This window comes from Ursus americanus, chromosome 19, assembly GCF_024610735.1.
Source record: "Ursus americanus isolate L20-20 chromosome 19, mUrsAme1.1.p, whole genome shotgun sequence".
NCBI lineage: Eukaryota > Metazoa > Chordata > Mammalia > Carnivora > Ursidae > Ursus > Ursus americanus.
In genome coordinates this window covers 45,439,101-45,458,808 of record NC_142145.1, presented here as the reverse complement: position 1 = coordinate 45,458,808, position 19,708 = coordinate 45,439,101, and the positions used below count along the sequence as shown (strand labels likewise).

General features: G+C 46.2%; 1 protein-coding gene and 1 long non-coding RNA gene across 3 annotated transcripts in view; both read left to right on the top strand.

The window, feature by feature from the left end:
• LOC148108504 (uncharacterized) overlaps nt 1-17,065 on the top strand; it is a 44,224-nt gene extending 27,159 nt beyond the window's left edge. Inside the window, exon 4 of one of the 2 annotated variants that reach the window (XR_015727728.1) lies at nt 15,603-17,065. This is a non-coding gene — a long non-coding RNA (uncharacterized LOC148108504). Of the gene's footprint in view, nt 1-12,141; nt 15,135-15,602 lie in introns of those variants that run through there. The other variant, XR_015727727.1, reaches the window with a different exon arrangement.
• A 1,286-nt stretch (nt 17,066-18,351) lies between these two features.
• TTC39C (tetratricopeptide repeat domain 39C) overlaps nt 18,352-19,708 on the top strand; it is a 102,199-nt gene continuing 100,842 nt past the window's right edge. Inside the window, exon 1 of the mRNA XM_045781792.2 lies at nt 18,352-18,634. Within this exon, the coding sequence (XP_045637748.1) occupies nt 18,471-18,634 (164 nt within the window). The 5' untranslated portion in view covers nt 18,352-18,470. The remainder of the gene's footprint in view (nt 18,635-19,708) is intronic.

Here is a 19,708-nt window from a genome sequence, read left to right as displayed (position 1 = left end):
GGAGAAACAAAGAGAAATGAAACCCAGGGTCTTCTTTAGCCTAGGTTAACACTGTGGGCCCCCATCCTGACCCTCTCCATGTCTGGAGCTCATCCCCACACACTGATTCCTCAGGGAAAATATTATCAGCCAGCCCAGGGTCAAAGCTTTAAAAAAGCCTCATCACTATGCAAGCAGTTGGCACGCATAGCCTTACCATGTGTTGGATGGCTGTTTCTACCGAGTATGATGCTCGGCAGAAAATCTAGTGGCCGCAGAAGCTATGAAATGTCAATTACAGTAGACCTCTACTTCGGCTACACTTAGCCATCACCTGACAGCTTTGAAACATGCTGATCCCTGGACGGCTCCCCACCCCAACAGTCTGATTTCATTAGTCTGGAGGCGGGAGGGCAGCCTGGGAATCAGGACTTATTCTTTCTTTTTCTTTTTACATAATTATAGATTCACTGGAGGTTGCAAAGTTTTCCCTAATAACTACATTGTACATAAATGTAGTTACAATATTAAATCTGGGAAATTGGCATTGGTACAATGTGTGTGCATATTCTGTGCCATTTTCTCACACATGTAGATCCCTGCAACCACCACTGGAGTTAAGATACAGAATGTTTCATCACCAAAAAGATCATCCCTGTACTCACACCTTTATACTATCATCAGTCCCCTTCCCCCTATCATTCCAACAAACACTATTCTGTTCTCCATCTCTCTAATTTTGTCATTTCAGGAAGGTTATATTAATGGAATTATACAATATGTAGCCTTTTGAGATTGGCTTTTTCACTCAGTATAATGTTCTTGTGATCCATCCAAGTCATTGTGTGTTTCAGTAGTTCCTTCCTGTTTATTGCTAAGTAGTATTGCACGGTGTGGGTGTACCACAGTTTGTTTATTGTACCTATTATGGGACATTTTGATTGTTTACAGTTTGGGGCTATTACAAATAAAGCTGTCAGGAAAGGAAAACAAAAGCAAAAATAAACTATCGGAACTATGTCAAAATAAAAAGCTTCTGCACAGCTAAGGAAACCATCAACAAAACAAAAAGGCAACCTACTGAATGGGAGAAAATATTTGCAAATGACATATCCAATGAAGGGTTAACATCCAAAATATATAAAGAATTATCAACCCAACACCAAACAACCAAACTGATTAAAAAATGAGGAGAGGACCTGAATAGACATTTTCCCAGAGAAGACATCCAGATGGCCAACTGACACACTAATGGTGCTCAGCATCTCTCACCATCAAGGAAATACAAATCAAAGCCACAGTGAGATAGACCTCACACCTGTCAGGATGGCTAAAATAAGAAAAGATAAGAAATAACATGTGCTGGGGCGCCTGGGTGGCTCAGCAGGTTAAGCATCTGCCTTCAGCTCAGGTCATGATCTCAGGGTCCTGGGATCGAGCCCCACATTGGGCTCTCCACTCAGCGGTGAGTTTGCTTCTCCTTCTCCCTCTCTGTCTCCCTCTGTGAACTCTCTTGCTCTCTCCCAATTGAATAAATAAAATTTAAAAACTATACTTAAAAAACTATACTTAAAAAAAAGAAATAACAAGTGCTGACAAAGATGTAGAGAAAATGGAACCCTTGTGTGCTGTTGGTGGGAATGTAAACTGGTGCAGCCACTATGGAAAACAGTATGGAGGTTCCTCAAAATATTAGAAATAGAACTACCATATGACCCAATAATTCCTCTACTGGGTATTTATGCACAGAAAATGAAAATATTTCTTTGGAAAGATTTAGGCACCCAATGTTTATTGCAACATTATTTATAATCGCCAAAATATGGAAGCAACCTAAGTGTCCATCAATAGATGAATGGATAAGGAAGACGTGGTGTGTATAAAATATTATTCGGCTACAAAAAAGGATGAGATCATGCCACTTGTGAAAACGTGGATGGACCTGGAGGATATTATGCTAAGCGAAACAAGTCAGACTGAGAAAGACAAATATGATACGATTTCACTCATATGTGGAAACTAAAAAAAAACAAAACTGAATAAAAAGACAAAAAGCAGAATCAGACCTATAAACACAGAGAACAAACTGGTGGTTGTCAGAGGGGAGGAGGGGAGGAGGATGGGCAAAATGGCTGAAGGGGAGTGGGAGATTCAGGGGAAGAAAAGGCACAGCATAAAGAATATAGTCGATGACACTGTGATAGGGATGTATGGTGACAGGTGGCAGCTGCATTTGTGGTGAGCGCAGCATAGTGTATAAACTCATCGAATCACTATGTCGTTCATCTGAAACTAACGCTGTGTCAACTATACTCAAAACTAAAGCTACCATGAACCTTTGTATAAAATGTTTTTGTGTGAACATAAATTTTCATTTCTCTGGGATTCATGTTAGGAGGGTAATTGCTAGGTCATATGTTAAGTGTATGTTTAGTTTTTTTAAGAAATTACCAAACTGTTTTCCAAAGTAGCCATACCCGTTCACCTTCCCACCAGTAGCGTGTAAGAGACCCAGTTCCTCTGCATTCGTGTCAGCGTTTGGGATTATCACTATGTTTTATTTTAGTCCTTCTGATGGGTGTATGGTGATATCTCATTGTGGTTTAATTTTCATTCCTTTCCTGGCTAGTGATGTCGAGTATCTTTTCATGTGCTTGTTTACCATCTGCATATCCTCCTCGGTGAAATGTCTCTTGATGTCTTTTGCTCATTTTCTAATTGGATTTGGGCATAAGCGAGGTGGCATTGAAAAGTTTCCCCAGGGGCGCCTGGGTGGCTCAGTTGGTTAAGCGTCCAACTCTTGATTTCAGCTCAGGTCATGATCTTAAGGTTGTGGCATGGAGTCTTGAGTGCTTGGGCTCCGTGCTCAGCAAGGACTCTGCTTCTGCTTCTCCCTCTCCCTTTGTCCCTCCCCGCTGCTCACACGCACGTGCTCTCTCATTCTCTACAAAATAAATAAATGTCAAAGTTTCCCCAGTTGCTACTCATACACAGCTAAGTTCGGGAAGCTCTGCCTTGTGATAACCTCTCTGTGTAGGTATACACTAAACTTACGCTGTTGCACCAGTGCTAACATTAAAATAGGTCTGTGTGGGCAGGATGGGCTAATTAAACATGCCGGAAGTCCAAGGCAAGGGAACTGGAAGTGTTTTCTGGGAGCTCAGGTTGTTTGCATATACTCACCTCAGAGCTGGAAGAGTGTCTGAGAACTCCGGAGGATAATTCTGGAAATGTGGACCAGAGTCCTTCTACCTCACAGTCATGGGGTGTGCGCACATGCATGTGTGTATGTGTGCACATGTGTGTAAATGGCCATTCCCAAGTCCCTAACCCCGGAACTGCTGGATCAGAGGTTTTGAGGCTGGGGTCCAGAAGTATGCATACGCACAGCAGGTGTTTCCTGTGCTCTCAAAAACTTGAGGTCTGTTGACTCAAGGAAGACTAGGGGCCTCACTGTCTACTGCTGGAGTTTATCTTCAGGGCAGGGGTGGATGCTCTTCTATTTGTTTTTTTTTTAAGATTTTATTTATTTGAGAGCGAGCATGGGGGTGGGGGCAAAGGGAGAAGCAGACTCCCTGCTGAGCAGGGAGCCTGACATGGGGCTTGATCCCAGGACCCTGAGGTCATGACCTGAGCCCAAGGCAGACACTTAACTGACTGAGTCACCCAGGCGCCCCGTGGATGCCCATTTATTAAGAAAATCATTTCAATGGGGCTCAATTTGGAGACAGGGTCTTTGCAGAGACTAGCCTAATTGGTCACCCTGTGTGCAATCAGCATCAATGCCACACTGAAGCTGTCTTTCTAACTCTCTGGAGTGGTTCTGCGACCGGAACTGTACAGTCACGCTGCTTCTAAATAGAGAGAGAGTGCAGCTCTTGGGAGCGCTGAAGTAGTCGTCTACCTCACAGGGTGAACAACTATTTCCATCCTGCTATTCAGGAGCCTATAATAAAGGGCAGAAAAGCCATGCCCCCTTTTTTTAATTATTATTTTTTAAGATTTTATCCATTTATTTGGGAGAGAGAGCATGCATGAGAGAGAGCTAGAGAGAGCACGAGCAAGGGAAGGGGCAGAGGGAGAAGCAGACTCTGCACTGAGCAGGGAGCCCTATGTGGGGCTCGATCCCAGGAGCTTGGGATCATGAACTGAGCCACCAGATGCCCCAAGCCATGCCCTTTAAATACACACTTGGGGTCCTGTCCTCCATTTACACAGCCACCTTTACAAGGCTGGTCCGGGTGGAAGCTCTTTTGTGCTCCAGCCGAGGTTCTGAATCATCTTCAATAATTGCCTCAGTTCTCTGAGCAGCGTTGACATAACTGATCTTTCATAATATGCCTGGTCTCATTGTTCCTAATTCCTGGTTGCCTGCCATCTCAAGTCTCTGAGCCTCAGGTAGGTTGACATACGGACCCATGGGTGTGATGAGCTGGTTTCCTCTTTTCCCTTCCTGGGCTCTACACCCAAGGCTTCCTCCAAGGCTCCTTGCCTTTGGAGAGGAAAACAGGCTCCACAGAAAACAGAGCCTGAGGTGAAGCTTGGGTTGTTTACAAGGCTCTATCCGGAGCAGAAGAGTGAGGGGAAAGGGCAGGGTGTTAGGGAGAGAATGGGAGCAAATGCAGGGTGATGAGTGACCACAGGCCACAAAAACCACACCCAAAGCTGAGCCAGCAGGACTCTGTGGGGAGGCCAAACGGGACCACCACAGGTTGGAATCATCAGTCATCAGGGAGGAATGGAGAAGAGCTTACCCGCCGGTTCCCTCCATCTCCTGACTCTCCTTGTTTGTTCAGAGCTGGTCCCACAGGGACTCAGCCATCCCTCTGTTCTGGGTTGTCACATGGCCCCTCCAAGCAGCGGTGTGGCAGCCATCGTCTATGCCCCCAGCAAGGTGGCAAGGTGCTTCATGGGAGCGCCGGGAGGAGCCAGTGCCCCTGCAGGTCTCCTCAGTAGGGCCCGTGCTGCCAAGCTTCTATGGCTTCTGTGCCGTAGGCCTCGGCCCTCACACTGGGGAGGCTGTGTCTGCAGAGAGTGGCTGAAATAAGGCCACAGTGGGAAGCTAGGGCTCCTCGTGAACAAGCTGCCAGAGCCCAGGAGGCAGATGGTGCCAAGCCAGTCTGGGGAGGCAGAGAACTCCAGTCCAATACAAAAATCCTTTCCAATTCTAATGTAATATTTGAGTATCAGTGTTCTTGGTTGCAAGCCATGGGAACATACTTTGGTTTTCCTAAGCCAGAAAGGAATTTATTGGGTGTACATGCAAGAGCTTTAAGGGGCTAAAGAGTGGGTCTTATAGACCAAGCAGTGAGAGCTGCAATGAGCACTACGTAGCAGGAACTGTGACCCCACACCCCTGTCATGGTGGCAGAACCCTCCCTCTACCACAGCTTAACATCACTGCCTCCCCATGAGACCACGCACCGTCAGGCATGCCTCCAAATAATAGAAGTGGCTTGAGGCTTGTTATGACTTGAATAGTGTCCTCCCTCCCAAATTCATATGTTGAAGTTTTAACCCCCAGTGCCTCAAAATGTGATCTTATTTGGAGACAGGGTCTTTGCAGAGCTAATGAAGTTAAAATGAGGTCATTAAAAAAAAATGAGGTCATTAGGGTGGGCTCTAATTGAATGTGACTGATGTCCTTGTAAGAAGGAAAAATTTGGCCCTGGAGACATGCATAGAGGGAAGGCAATGTGAAGAGCTATAAGGAGAAGATGGCCATCTACAAGCCAGGGAGAAAGGCCTGGAACAGGTTCTTCTCTCATCGCCCTCGGGAAGAACCAGCCCTGTTGGCACCTTGAGTCTGGACTCTAGCTTCCAGAACCATGAGACAAGAAATTTCAGTTGTAGAAGCCACCTAGTTTGAGGTTCGTTTTTTTAATGGCAGCCCTAGCAAACTCATAATGCCGGAGTGCCAAGAGAAGAGAAACCCCTCAGGAGTCTGTTGAACTCTTTGCAGATTGTTAAATACTTTGATGTCCATCATTCTACCTGGCAGGGCTGCCCTCATGGCAGGAGACCTGTACAGTCACGCCAGGCTCTGCTCTCAGAAGCACCTGGCACTTGGTTTAATGGTCTGCTGTTGCCATCTTCAAAGTCTTAATAGTTTTTAAGGAGGGGCTAGCCCCGTGTTTTCATTTTGCACCAGGCCCTACAATTTTATAGGTGATCCCATCACCTGGTTATCAGAACAATCTTGTCAGGTAAACAGGGACTTTCTTATTGTCTGTGTTGCTGGGTGGAAAAACTGAAGCTGAAAGAGGGCGAGCAGCTCAATCAAGGTGGACAGAACTACCCGAGTTTGATCAGGGACTGAGCTTTCTGATGCACCAACCTCTGTGTTCCATCCAATTCTGAGATTCTGCAACTCTAGGACTCATGTAAAAACTGAGGAAATTTGGAGCTCAAACCTTGACACAGTTGTCCTACCTTTCCTCCATGATCTTGACTAACACGGAACACGTGAAGCCAGGCTCAGTACCTACTCCCGGGCCCTCGATGTCCCTGGCCTCCTAGTTAAGAAGTTCCTCTGCCAGCCTCAACTGATAGTACCATCTTTTTTTGCTGGTCCTCTCTAGCCTACTTTTATTTGTTTATCTATTAGACACCATATCTCTGAAGAACCAGAGTTCTTGCTGGTCTCCTGGCTGGGGTTCAGACAGAAACGGCTGACCTCAGGCCACTGGATCATGCCCTTGGTCAAGGACCTAGAGAAATACCTTCAAGATTCAATTGATGACCCTCTTCCTTGATTCTAGATATCCAGCCTCTCGGCTCTCCTGAGACAGGCAACCCTTCTCATCTGTGTACGTGGAGTTTCATCATCTCTCCCAGTCTATCTTCTCTCTGTCCTCTCTCTGTCCTTACTTGACTGGTGCTCTTCCAGCAGGCTAATGAACTTGGTCCCTTGACACTCCTCTGATGTTCCTACCTTTTCCCACAGCCCTGTTCTACTATAGTTTTCTAATAGTCAATCCATTCTTCACAGCTCTGTCCCCAGCATCACCAACATACCCTGGAGATTTTCAAGTCAGTTATATAACCAATGTCCTAAAGAAACAATGAATAAAGTTGCACTTAATTTACTCTTGGATTCCAAGCAAACAGATCATTTTCCAAACCCACAAAAATTTTGGGAAGAGGTAGAAGGAGGTTTGGATTTTTAAAAAGTTTTCTTTACCACAGAATGGAACATCATTAGGGTGAGGTGTCCTGTAATTATATTTCGTTGTTGTTTATCCATCCTCTGAGGTAGACATGAGCTTGTGCCGACATTCCTTTCTTTGGAAAGAACTTTCTCCCCATTCTGTGTGGGTCTGGTGGGGCTGTTAGACAGGGGTGCTCTACCCCCGCTGCTGCTTCCCCATGGGACCTACGCTGGCCAATCAGAGTGTTCTATCTTATAGTGATTGCGTCAGGAATTGCCATGTGACTCAAGGAGCACCAATCAGAATCATCCTTGGCAATGGGTATATAGAAGCTGAAGAGAGACGGATGGTCCCTCTTCTTGTGGGAGTGAGCGAGCATGGAGACCAATGCTCAAAGAAAACAACCTTGAAGTGGGGAGTGGGATCTAGATTCAGAGACGACTGCTTGAGAGGATCTTTCATGTTGGTTGTTAGTTCATAGAGTCACAGAAATCGAGTTGACCAGCAGTCAGAGTTCTAAGGGTTGAGGGTGTTAGAGAAAATGGAAATCTGGCAAACCAGGGCTTTGAATTGCTCACACCCTAGAGTGATGGCTCAAAGAGGAGAATAGTAGCAGTCTCGGGACTTTTTCTTTCTTCTTTTAATGTGTGAGGATTTTGGGGTCATTACAATGTTGGGAGATGCTTTTAGCATTGGAAAGGAGGAACGCTAGACTCTTGCAACGTATAGGAAAGTCCTACAGAGTGAGGAGTTGTCCTGTTACCTGCTCTCTCACTGCAGGAGAGAAAAATGCCAACCTGTGAAGAGTAGAGTCCTGGTGTCTCCGAGCGAACACGTGTATCAAGCCCTGCAGAAAACCAGAGATCCAACCTCAGGCTGCACCTTTTCCATTTAAGCCCGTTTGACAGAAAGAACTTACCATTTCACATACTAGGGAGTAACAAGTGATCTGGTTCTCTGCAGTTCGCTCTCATAAGTCCCCGGTCTTCTTCACATTAAATTAGCCCTTCGTATTAAATCCGGTGAACCTTCCATCTACCCACAAACGTGATCGTGTCATTCCCATGCCTAAATTCCTCATCGGCTGCTCATTGCCTGTGCACTCCTTAGCAAGGCATGGAAAGGTCTTGTGCCCTGACTCTGACCCACCTCCCCAGCCTCAGCCCTTGACACTCCTACACTCTAGCATAACTGTGCTGTTTGCAGATTTCAGCTGTTTCAGTTGTCCATGCCATTGCTCATGCTGGTCCCTTAACTGGGGATGTCTTTCCTACCTCTCTTTTCCAGACTCAGCTTATTACCATAACCCTTCCAGGAAGCCTTCCAGGAACCCCCAGCTGGACTATTGCCCCTCTCTGTGCTCCCATAGCACACAGCATATACCTCAATCTTCTGACCGTTTAATATTAGAGTATCTGTTGGTGTGTCTGTCTCATCCACTAGACTAGAAGATTCTCAGATTCAGGAGTTGTACTTTCTTCAGTCTTGTCTTCCATAGCACCCAGCGTACAGCGGCTGGCACATAGTAGTCCTTGAAAAAAATGTCATTGAACTGAACTGGACCTTGTAAAATATGATAGTCTTTCTGATATATCCAGTAACTAAGTCATCCTGGACAACAACTGGGTTAACCTGCAATTTATGTAACGTGTCACTCTTGGAGTGAACCACTAGTGTACCTGTGACCACTTGTATTATTACCAGATCCCCAAGACCAGCTTCTTGAGTCTCAATGTCGTAGAAATGCACACTGAACTTGAAAGAAAGAAAGCAGGCGGAGTTTATTAGAGATAGCTTCTGCACAAAGTAGCCAGCAAGAAAGAGGAATGTCACTCTCCAAAGGGGTAGTGTGCCAGGCTTATAAAGGCACTTTTCCCAAAGGGTGAGGGGCTGGGAACGGCCAAGCATCCTTCAGTCACACGGTCATTATCTTGTGGTCCTTACTCTTCAGTGGACACAAGACAATCACAGGATGCCTTTCTCCATGGTTGACATGCTTTTAGGGCTCCTGGAAAATAGAACTACTGGTACAAGCAGGCTTTAAATTGTTACTTCTAATTTTGCCCAGACAACCATGACTCCCTAATGGCTGTTATCTTGCATTTGATCGCTTTCCCAGAAGGAGGGATTTGTCTCTAAGTGTATGGAAACTTTTAACCCCTGCCTCTGACCAGTGGCTTTATTGGAGTTAAGTCTTTTTTGCTTATCCTACTGTCTCAGTATGACACTTGTATGAAAAAGAGTTCTATACAGGCAAATAATTCTGAAATTTTCTTGAATCACTTAACTGAATAAAGGAAACCAATAGAACTGCTATCTTAAGTGTAGAGGAATGAAAGCTTTTTTTTTTTTTTTTTTAAACACAAGGCAAGGTGAGTTAGCTTCCTAGGCAAGTATGGTGGGGTGGGGGTCTGGAAACAGTACCATTGCTCGTAAACAGAAGTGAGGGGCTGCCCACTGGAGGCCGTTGCCTTTTCAGAGAGGTAAGGGAAGTAAGGTTGCTCCCGAGCCCAGAAAACTGTTGTTTTTTGGTCTGGTTTTGGAAATGACGAAACCAGTCCCTGTGGCATCTGGGCATCCAGTTCCCTATCTGGGGATATAATCTGGGTTCTCATTTTCCCTTTGCAGTCTCCCAGATCTCCTTGTTTTCACTGTTTCTGTCTCCGAGAAGATGGCAGGGTGAAGAGGGTGAAGAGAAGTGAAGAAATGTGTATTTTTAGCCATGACACAGCTGAATGTTCTGAGTCTTCTTTTACAACCGCGTTTAAAAATAAATGTCAAGAGTTAGGCTTTAAGTGATGTCTTAGTGTCCACATCCTCTTCCCTCCTTAATGGGGGCCTGTCTTCTTCCGACTGGTCACCCTGACCCTCTGTATAGCGTTGCTTTCAACTCCAGATACATAAATCACTAGCCAGGGGAATGCATACAGTTTTTTAAAATGTTATGTAAAATGCCTTCTATTTTAAAGTCTAAATATACACATTTATCCTCAGTTTAATAATACCACTGTTCATATCCAACAATATAAAAATGACTTACCATCAAAATCCCATACTAGGTCATGCTTTCAACTCATTTATTCATGAAATATTTCTGCAACTTACACTGAGGCTAAGAAATCAGGCCATGTACACAAACATAACCAATACGTGCTCGGCTTTCTAGGAGTTTCCATCTGGACCACTCTTTTCATGGGGCTGTGTGAGGTCTGCTGACATTAGACCCGCCTGGGGTTCCAGTAAGACGCAGAGCCTGGACCCACCTCAGTTTTGATCACTCTGAGCATGTGTGAGCTCATATGTCTACCTGTCTTCGAAATACCTTCTCACTGGAAGGGATACTCTTTCTCACTTTCAGGAAGAGATGATGATGGTCACATCAAACTCCTAAGGGTGTATGTGTGTATACTCCCTCAGTCAGGCCTCTAGAAAATACTAGGTTTTTAGTTTAACAGGTAGGACCTCCCCGCTATGTGCAATGAGACCTATAGCTGAACCTCACTTCAACCCTCACTGGCTGCGTGGTGTGAGGAAAATTATCCAACTTCTTTGTATTTATTTTCACATCTGTAAACCTGGGATAAAGCCCACCTGACAGGGTAACTTTGAGAATTAGAATAGAACATATGTAAAGTCTTAATCTAACAGCAGACATGTAGTGACGGCAGCCAACGGCCATTTCTGATTTATGGGTACTTTTCAAGATGAGGGTTTATTTTTCATAATAAACTATGTTTTTCTGCCCCGATATGTGAAATCAAAGAAGCAAACCATGAACCCCCTTCTTCTCTGTCTTGCGCCCTGTGGTTTAGAATGATTTAAAAAAATTTTATATTAACTTCTTTATTGACTTATGATTTACATACTGAAAAATTCACCATTTACAGTGTACAACCCAATGGTTTTTAGTATATTTACAAAGTTGTGCAATCATCACCACTATATAATTTTAGAACATTTTCAAGATGAGTTTTGTGCGTGTGCGTGTGCGTGTGTGTGTGTGTGTGTGTTAGGAAAGCAGCTCTTTTAATAGAATCTTTTAAAGGAAATATAAAATATTTTACACTGCAGCAGACATAGCTTCCTTTACCTACATTGGGAGACGGCAAATACTTTCTTTTTAAAGATATTATTCTTTTCATCTTTTGAATTCCTTCTGGAATGGTCTTCAAAATTTTATTCCCATTGTTTAAGATATCTGCAATTGTGATGGATCTCCTTTTGAAAATAGATGTGAAAGGGGTAAAAAATGATGATTAGCTTCCCTTGATGACTAATGGGGACTCTCAAACTGGCTAATACGATCTGGGACTCAAAAATCAAGAACTGGCTATAAATTAGTGAGACGGCTATTCTGGTGTGGTCCACATGCTAATTCTAAAGGTGTAAAGAGTCAACAAATCATTAGAAAAATCAGCATCTATCAGTTTATGAAGTATAGATTTTTTGTGCTCATGTAAGGAGTAAATCCCCGAATTAAACAGATTCTTACAAACTTTGTACCAAGGTCTACTATGGTACTTACATGTTGTGCTCTCAATGTGTATCTGGCTACCTGTCTCATCTGAAGTAATGAGAGGGCTTGTACATAAGTCTAAATATTGCAGGCACTCACCCCTGTTCCAACACAGTGGGAAAACTCAGTGAGTTCCCTGTGAAAAAAAAAACAGAGATTCAGGACACTCAGCTCCAGGATGTCCAAATATTTGCACAGATAATACTTGTATGGATTACCTGAGCTGCTAGAAAACTTTTTCTTCAACTAGTTCCTAAAGTTACCGTGGGGAATGCAATGGTGCTGAGTTATGGGTTGGAACACCTGGTTTGCTAACTGAACCCCAGAGCAAAACGCAAGTGACTTTAAATAAGGCATTATCGTATATTAGCAATGCATCCTTCCTTGCAAAGATAAGAGCTGACTGCAAAACATGTTATATACACAGGACACAGAAGATGCATTTTTAAAATCTTCATGCCAAATATTCACTGATTTCCTTGTCCAACCCTTCAGGTCGTGTCAAAAACATATTAATGGATTATTGAAGCGGAGATCATTCAGATCCAAACAAAGAAGTCTGGAACCTGGATATTTTTACTTTCTACATTTTATACATTTAGAAGAAAATCTGCACTTCCTCCTCAGGCTGCATTAATAACAGCAAAAATGTATTGTTTACAGTAGAAATGGTTTAAATTAATCATCTCCATATGATGCATCTGGCTTTTTAATTGCACAGGCTTTTTTGTAGCTGGATATTTCAAGATAATACCGTTGACAAGTAGATATATGAACAGAAGGATCAATTGGCTTTACTTTATATTAGAATACTAATTGTTTGGGTTCAGATAATATCTTGCCATTACAGCTCACGAAACATATGTCCACTATTTTATTTACTTGCCTTGAAGGTACCAATTGTCTTCATATTACAAATGGGGGAACTAAGCCTAAAAGAGGTTAAGTAGAATTACCCTAGGTCACAAATTTAATGCACTGCAGAATCGTATTCTCTGATTTAGATTCCGGGCACAATCTCCTTCCCCCTGTACTTCCAACTCACCCCTTCGGTAGCTCGTCCTCACCATACAACTTACAAACAGGTGTTGAGCGCCTATTACGTGCTCTAGACAGTCCTAGGGAATCTGACTACACTTTAAGATTTGGAAATAAATCTACTCTGAGAAGCAAATGTCAAGGCTGCAGCTTCCACCCAAAATAGATTCACATATGTGGTTAGGTGAACAGAAAGGTGTCTCTTCCTTTCTCCTTCAGTTGGGGGGAAGCCTGATGGTTAGAAGAATTGGGATATGACATTTGTTATTAGTTAATGTAGGAAAGGTTTAATAACATCTTAGCATAATAAGGCTAGGATTGTTAGCAAGAAATAAGGTAAAGTTACATGGATAGAAGGAAAATAATTTTTTTAGATAAAAATGGAAATTCCAGATCAAAATTAATCATAGTGGCAAGATAAGTTTGATTTTTTTTTTAAAGATTCTATCTGTTTATTTGAGAGAGAGTACGTGTGAACAGGGGGAGGGGCAGAGGGAGAGGGAGAAGCAGGCTCCCTGCTAACCAGGGAGCCCGACTCGGGGCTCGATCCCAGGACCCTGAGATCTTGACCTGAACCAAAGGCAGATGCTTAACCCACCGAGCCACCCAGGTGCCCTGATAAGTTTGGTTTTAGGTACACCAGGAGAAAACCCACCAAATGAAACCTCCTTTTGATGTCTTTCCCTGCCCTCATCCATAGGCCCAGAGCCCATCTGCTTCCCACCCCAGGGACTCAGCAGACCCAGACCTTGAAACCAGAGACAACCTCTTCCTTCACAGGGCAGCAGTCAGTGGACAGAGAAGTCATGGGCACTCACCAGAGGCTGCAGAATCTGCGACTCCTGAGAAGGCACTAAGGGAGAGGGAGGCTGGGTTATTTCTGTAAGGAGCAGGGAGGGCGGGAGATCTAGGGTACAGCAACTGTCCCTGAAAGGCCAGGAGGCAGGTTAAAGGCAAGGGGTACAGAAGGAAACGGAAAGGAATGGGAAGGGAGAAAGAGAGGGAAAGAGAGAGAGAATCTCTGTGAAGACCAAGAGAAGAGCTTTACTCCCACTCAAGCACATCACAGTCCAGGACTTGGGCAGGAGGCCTCACTGCTTGAGCTTCCCGGGGGAGGTAAACTGGAGGAAGGAGAGGACGCCTTCCCCAGTCGTGCGCCCGAATTTACCCAGCAGCAGAGCAATGATCGCACCTCTAGTAAACACGTGCTTAAACCTGTACTATGTCCACTGGGGATTTAGTTTGGGAAAAAGCAGATGAAAAGGCATCCAGTCTGAAGGGGATAGTTTCCTGCCTCGTGGTCACCACTGTGGTCTGCAGGGCAGCGGGAGTGTCCTGTTGCAGGCATCCAGCCTGCCAGAGAAACAGCCAGGTGGATCCCCTTGGGTCCACCACGTGCTCCTCTCCTTAGAGGGCAGCCAGTGGCCCACCTGTGAGTAGAAAAGGAAGGAACCTGCTTTACAGTTTTACATGTCAACCCTTGGCCTGATGTGCTTTCTAATTAAAAGCAGTTAACTCAATCTTCCCTCACCTTCAGTCGAGTGACAGGCTGAGTTTGCGAAGTTAGCATAACGTGAAAATGCAGTGACATTAATTTCCCAGCTCTCCCCCATTTCAGAATTCCAGACATTCTGGGAACCTATATTTATTTCAACTGATGGTGCGGGCTTACAGAAAGATGTATCAAGGCATAGTTACTAGCATTACCAAAAAATGTTAATATGACCTAAGGCACAGACAACAAGATTTCTTAAGGTAGTATATTCTCTAAATGCATTAAAATGTAACTCCAAAAACTCAAAACATGTTTAGGAAGACAAGAGTGAGGAATATTGTTAGTTCTCCCTCTGACATCCATTTTCCACCTTCCTTTTCTTAGTAGACCTGGAATTTCCCAGCCTTGGAGTTTGGGTGGAATTGGTTCCACCTCCCAGATCCTGGAGCAGGCTCTGATTGGCTTAATCCAGTCATAATGAACCACCTCCTTCTAATCACATTCATTGGTTCAAGAAAGAGCACCTGGGGGGGCCTGGGTGGCTCAGTCCGTAGAGCATTGGACCCTTGATTTCAGCTTAGGTCATGAGCTCACGGTTCTGGAATGGAGTCCCTTATCGGGCTCGGGCTCGGTGCTCAGCTGGAGTCTGCCTCTCTCCCTCCGCCCCGCCCCCTGCTCGCTCTCTCTCAAATAAATAACTCTTTAAAAAAAAAAAAAGAATGAGAACCTGAAAGACACTGAGATTCAATTAGGGGATTTTGGGTTAAGCATTGAAAACGTAATGCCTTCCTAGTGGATGTGAAAAAGCAAGCAGGTAGCCCCGGGAAACTTCCAGCTGTTTGGGTACCAAGATGGAAGCGCCTGAAAATAGCCCCACCAAGCACCAAAGTGGCAGAGCCGCAGGGTAGAAAGGTGGAGAAACTGGGTCCAAGTCACAGGTCTGCAGCCCTGGCCCAGCCTCTTTGTGGGAAATCCCTTTTCATGAACCAATAAATTTGCTTTTCTGAGCCATTTGGGTCAGATTTTTCTGTTACTTGCAACCAAGACATCTTAACTTACTAAAAAATCTACCATGTAGAAAGACACATCTAAAACTTTTCACAAATCATTGAGACTTGGAGTTTCATTTTCACAATGAAATCTCACGAAGAACCGCAAAATACTGGTAATACCCACAAGAGGTATGTAGAAAGGAAATCGTTTTTTCCCTCCATCTGAGAGCTTTTCTTTTCCTCCCCCTCTCCCTCCCTCTTCTTTGCTCCTTCCTCTTGCCAAAGGGAACACTAGGTAAATCCTATCAGGTTGCAGCCAAGGGCACCACCGAAGACTGCCTTAGTGCTGCGAAACGGTGCTGAGAATCTTACCATTTCGAGTGCGTGGCGTCCTAACGTGTTGGTAATCTAGATTTTCCTTCCTTTTGTAGGTAATATACACGATGACCTCTTAAACACCCATCATTATCTGCCGTTGTTATCTAGTGAAGAAAACACGAGCAGCCTTCATTCCCTGCCTGCCAGGTAAACCTTGGGCAGGTGTCACTGCCAACTACAGCTGTCGCACGTCTAATTACTGGATCACATATTGCCTTGCTTCTGGGTTACGAGCCCCGTTTTGAATCCTCTTTGTATCCCTCGTTGCAGAGCAAATATTTGAACATGTCCATTGAAGATGCTGCTGGTAATCTAATTGTGGCATTTGGTTAGATCCAATTTGGCCCATGTCTGGTGTGAATTACATGGCAGAGCTATCCTCTATCCATATCACCTATTATGGGGTGCTGGGCAGTTGTGCTGGATCTTGCCCCAATTGCTCAACAGCTAAATTTCATTAAGTCTGTGTAACCATTTGTACTAGGTTTCTGAGACAGATTGCTTTGATTTCGCTCACTCCTCCCCCACCCCCATTCTGAGCTTCAGGGCCCCAGATCCAACTTGTTAATGCCCACGGGGCCATCAATTCCTTGATGGACATGGAGAATTGGGCTTGGCTGCCTTCTCCAGGCGGGGGAGTACAGGCTGCTAGGTTTGGTATTGCCCTCTTAGCTTCTCTCCCTTGTTGACTACATTGTTTCAGGATTAGGGGGGTAGATGTTTCCACAGATCCAAAGTTCAGGCAGCTTACAAGCACTGGGCATGTTGTCAGCTCTGGTCACCACTGGCAATGTATGACCGGGGAACACTCTCTGGCAAGAGCCCCATGGGCTAGTACAGTACCTCAGATGTGCGTTAGATGGCCCGGGAAAAGATGCAGACACACACACAAATGTATTAAAGAACATAGGGACACCTCTGTCATCGGTGTTGGTGCTGGCTTCACAGAACTTAGAACCCTTAACACCCATTCGCACACTTAACATTTTTCAGACCCCAAGGCAATACAACTTATCTCTTCCTCAATGTCCTAAAACCAAAGCTTACAGCCTATGAATGTCATGTAGATCCGTGGCACTGAGGATATTGGAATCTTTTTTTTTATTATTATTATGTTTGAATCTAACACTATTTTACGTCCAAGAGTACTTGGATAAAAAACCTGGCAAAGCTATGAAGTCCTCTCAGATCACATGAATGCAGTGATCCCTGTATTATAAAGTATTGTTTCCCCGAGGGGAGAATCATCCATTTTCTTGCTTCTTTTGATGTTCCTCTTTGTGGGTCCAGATGTACGCAAGGATTAGCATGGTGTTCTAACAAATGACAGCTAAAGAATGACAGCAATTCACATTAGTCTTAAATTGGTATATATGAAAGTTGGAAATACCATATGGGTTTAGATATTCTTGTAAGGGATGGCACAAATCACAGAATAAGTGATAGCAACTTGTATGATGAAATAAAATTATTTTTGAAATATTTTCTGTGCTAATTTATCCTATTGACCTCATTATAATGCTGGATCTGAATGGGTTATCTCTAAACCCGAATATCACTTTAATTTTTGAAAACTTTCAGCTGTAATTGCTTCAGCAGAGCAATTTCTCCAAACTGAAACTAATAAACCACACTATAAGAACCACAGTGACTTAAGAAAGGTGGTCTGATTTGACATTAAGAACATAATCTTGATTGTCATAACATATTTAGTGATTTTGCTAAAATAAAGGTGAAAAATACGAATTTATGGGAACACATACACGTTACTTGTGAATTGTCTCCCTAATATTACCCACGCAGATATTACCAGCCCATCATAAGAACAGTCAGGCATATGCAATAATGACTGAGTTCTGTCATCTTTGACATTTTACTGATATTCGGTCATATAATAAACCATAGCTTTATACTTCTTTTTCTGTTTCACTGGTATGAAAGTATAATTGTCAGGGTAATAATAGAAAACACTTGAAGAGCTTAATTTAGAAACTTTAAATATTTAGGTATATGCCACATTGGCCTCCATTTGTCCTCTTGCCCCATCGGGCAAAAATGTTGGTGGCGGCCGGAGAGGGTGCGTACCAGGATCCAGGATCCTCTCGGCTCCAGCTCCTCAGCGCTGGACTCCCGCAGCCGGCCCGCAGGTGCCCTCGGGCCCCGCCCCCTCCTCCCACCTCCTCGGGGATTGGCTACCTTGGGCTAGGGGGCCGGCCCCAAGGTCACGATAAAGTTGGGGGTCGCGGGCGCCGCCGGTCCCTAGTTTCTGGCGCTACTGGCCACGTTAGCGTGCGCCCGGTGCGGCCAGGTGGTCTCCAGCCGCGCGCCCTCGCTGCGCCCCAGGCGGAGTTCCCTGTCCCCCTCTCAAACTCGCTTGCTTCCCCGCGACCCCCGGGTCCGGCTTTTTTTGGAGGAAAGAGTCAAAGTCCGGGCCTCGGTGCCTTGCGAGTGTCCGAGCAGGCTCGGCGCGCTGGCCCAGGGCGGCGGGGCGAGGGGTGCAGGGTGGGGACCCGGGCCGGGAGGGACCCGGGAGGCGCGCGGGGGCTGCAGGAAGCAGGGGCGGCGGCCGCTCGGGCCCCGGCTCGGCGGGGTAAGAGACACCCGGAAACGGATTCCACTTGGGTGCCCGCCCGAGGGGGCGTCTCGGAGGGAGCGGGAGGAGCAGGCGGGCGGCCGGCTGCTGAGTAATCCCCGCGGCGGCGGGAGGTGGCGGCCTGGGCGCTCACGTACCCCGCCGCGCTGCAGCCGGCCCGGCTCCTCCCCCCCGGCCCGCCCCGGCCCGCCCAGCCCGGCGCCGCCCCTCCCCCGCCCCGCTCGGCTGCTCGGCGCTCCGGGCAGGTAGAGCCGGGCTCCGGGCGCGCGGGGGCCGCAGCAGCTGCCGCCCCACCTCGCCTCGGCCCTGCGCACAGCCTCGCGCGCCCATGGCGGGCTCGGAGCAGCAGCGGCCGCGGCGGCAGGACGACGGAGACTCGGCCGCGGCGGCGGCGGCGGCGCCCCTGCAGGACGCGGAGCTGGCCCTGGCTGGCATCAACATGCTGCTCAACAACGGCTTCAGGGAGTCGGACCAGCTTTTCAAACAATACAGGTGACCGACGCGCCCTGCTCCCGCGCCCGGGCCACGCGCCCCTCCGGGCGGGCTCACGCGCCGCGATCTGCCGCGGGCCCCAGAAGCCGCCTCCCCCTCCCGTCGGTCACTAATCCCTGGCCTTGGTGCCCAGGTCGCCTCCCTCGGCCTGCGCTGCAGCCGGCGCTCCTGCGCCTTTGTCACATCGCCCCTCCACCCCCGTTCCGTTGTCCTTTGGCTCCGCGGGACCCGCCACCCGTCCTCCGCGCGCTCCCGCAGTCTCCCCTCACTTTCTCGTCCCCCACCCCCCCGAGAGGGGCGCCCGGCTCTTGTTCGCTTCTCTCTCACGGGTCCGGAGCCCGTTGGTTTTGGGACCTGGGACCGGATGCGATGGGAGGCAGCTGGGAGCCTCAGACTCGCGGTGTGGTGCCCGAGCAGCCTTTGTGACACGGAACACACCAGCTGCATCGTGCCGGTTTCTTGTGCCTCGCATTACTTTGCATCGTCGTGCGTTCCAAACGCTTTGCTTGTTTGAAAACATATGCGTAATTGCCTGGTAGTGCGGGAATGAAAAAGAAAACTCAACCTTGCTCACCTCCCTCTCTGCTTGTCTAATAGAACTCAGTTCTCCAAATGAGTTCCTAATGCCTTTCAAGCGAGTGTACTTATTATGACTTCTCTAACTTGAAGAAAATGGAGGGATTGTAAATATATGTCAGGGCGGAGGGAAGAACACGTGTGCTCAGTTAATTGCTTTTTAAAAATTCGTCTTTTACAAAATGAATCGAAAGGACTGAAACCTGGTTGCCTTTCTTCTGTGAGTGGGAGGAGCCTTCAGTTTCACTGGGGACCAGAAGCATCTGCTTTCTGGTTTAGGGAACAAGTTTGTGATTTGCCCTCGCAGGGTTGAGGAGTCTCAAGGATGTTATTGGCAACTTCCCTGTAGGTGGCTAAAGGACATAGGCTTCACACTTTTTCAGACCTGGGTGGTTTGGTAGGAATGCAGAGACCGTTGCGCATCTGTGATTAAGAGCCACAGTCTGTAAGGAAATGAGAGGAGGGATAGGGGGAGGTAAAGATGCCTCACGTTTTCTG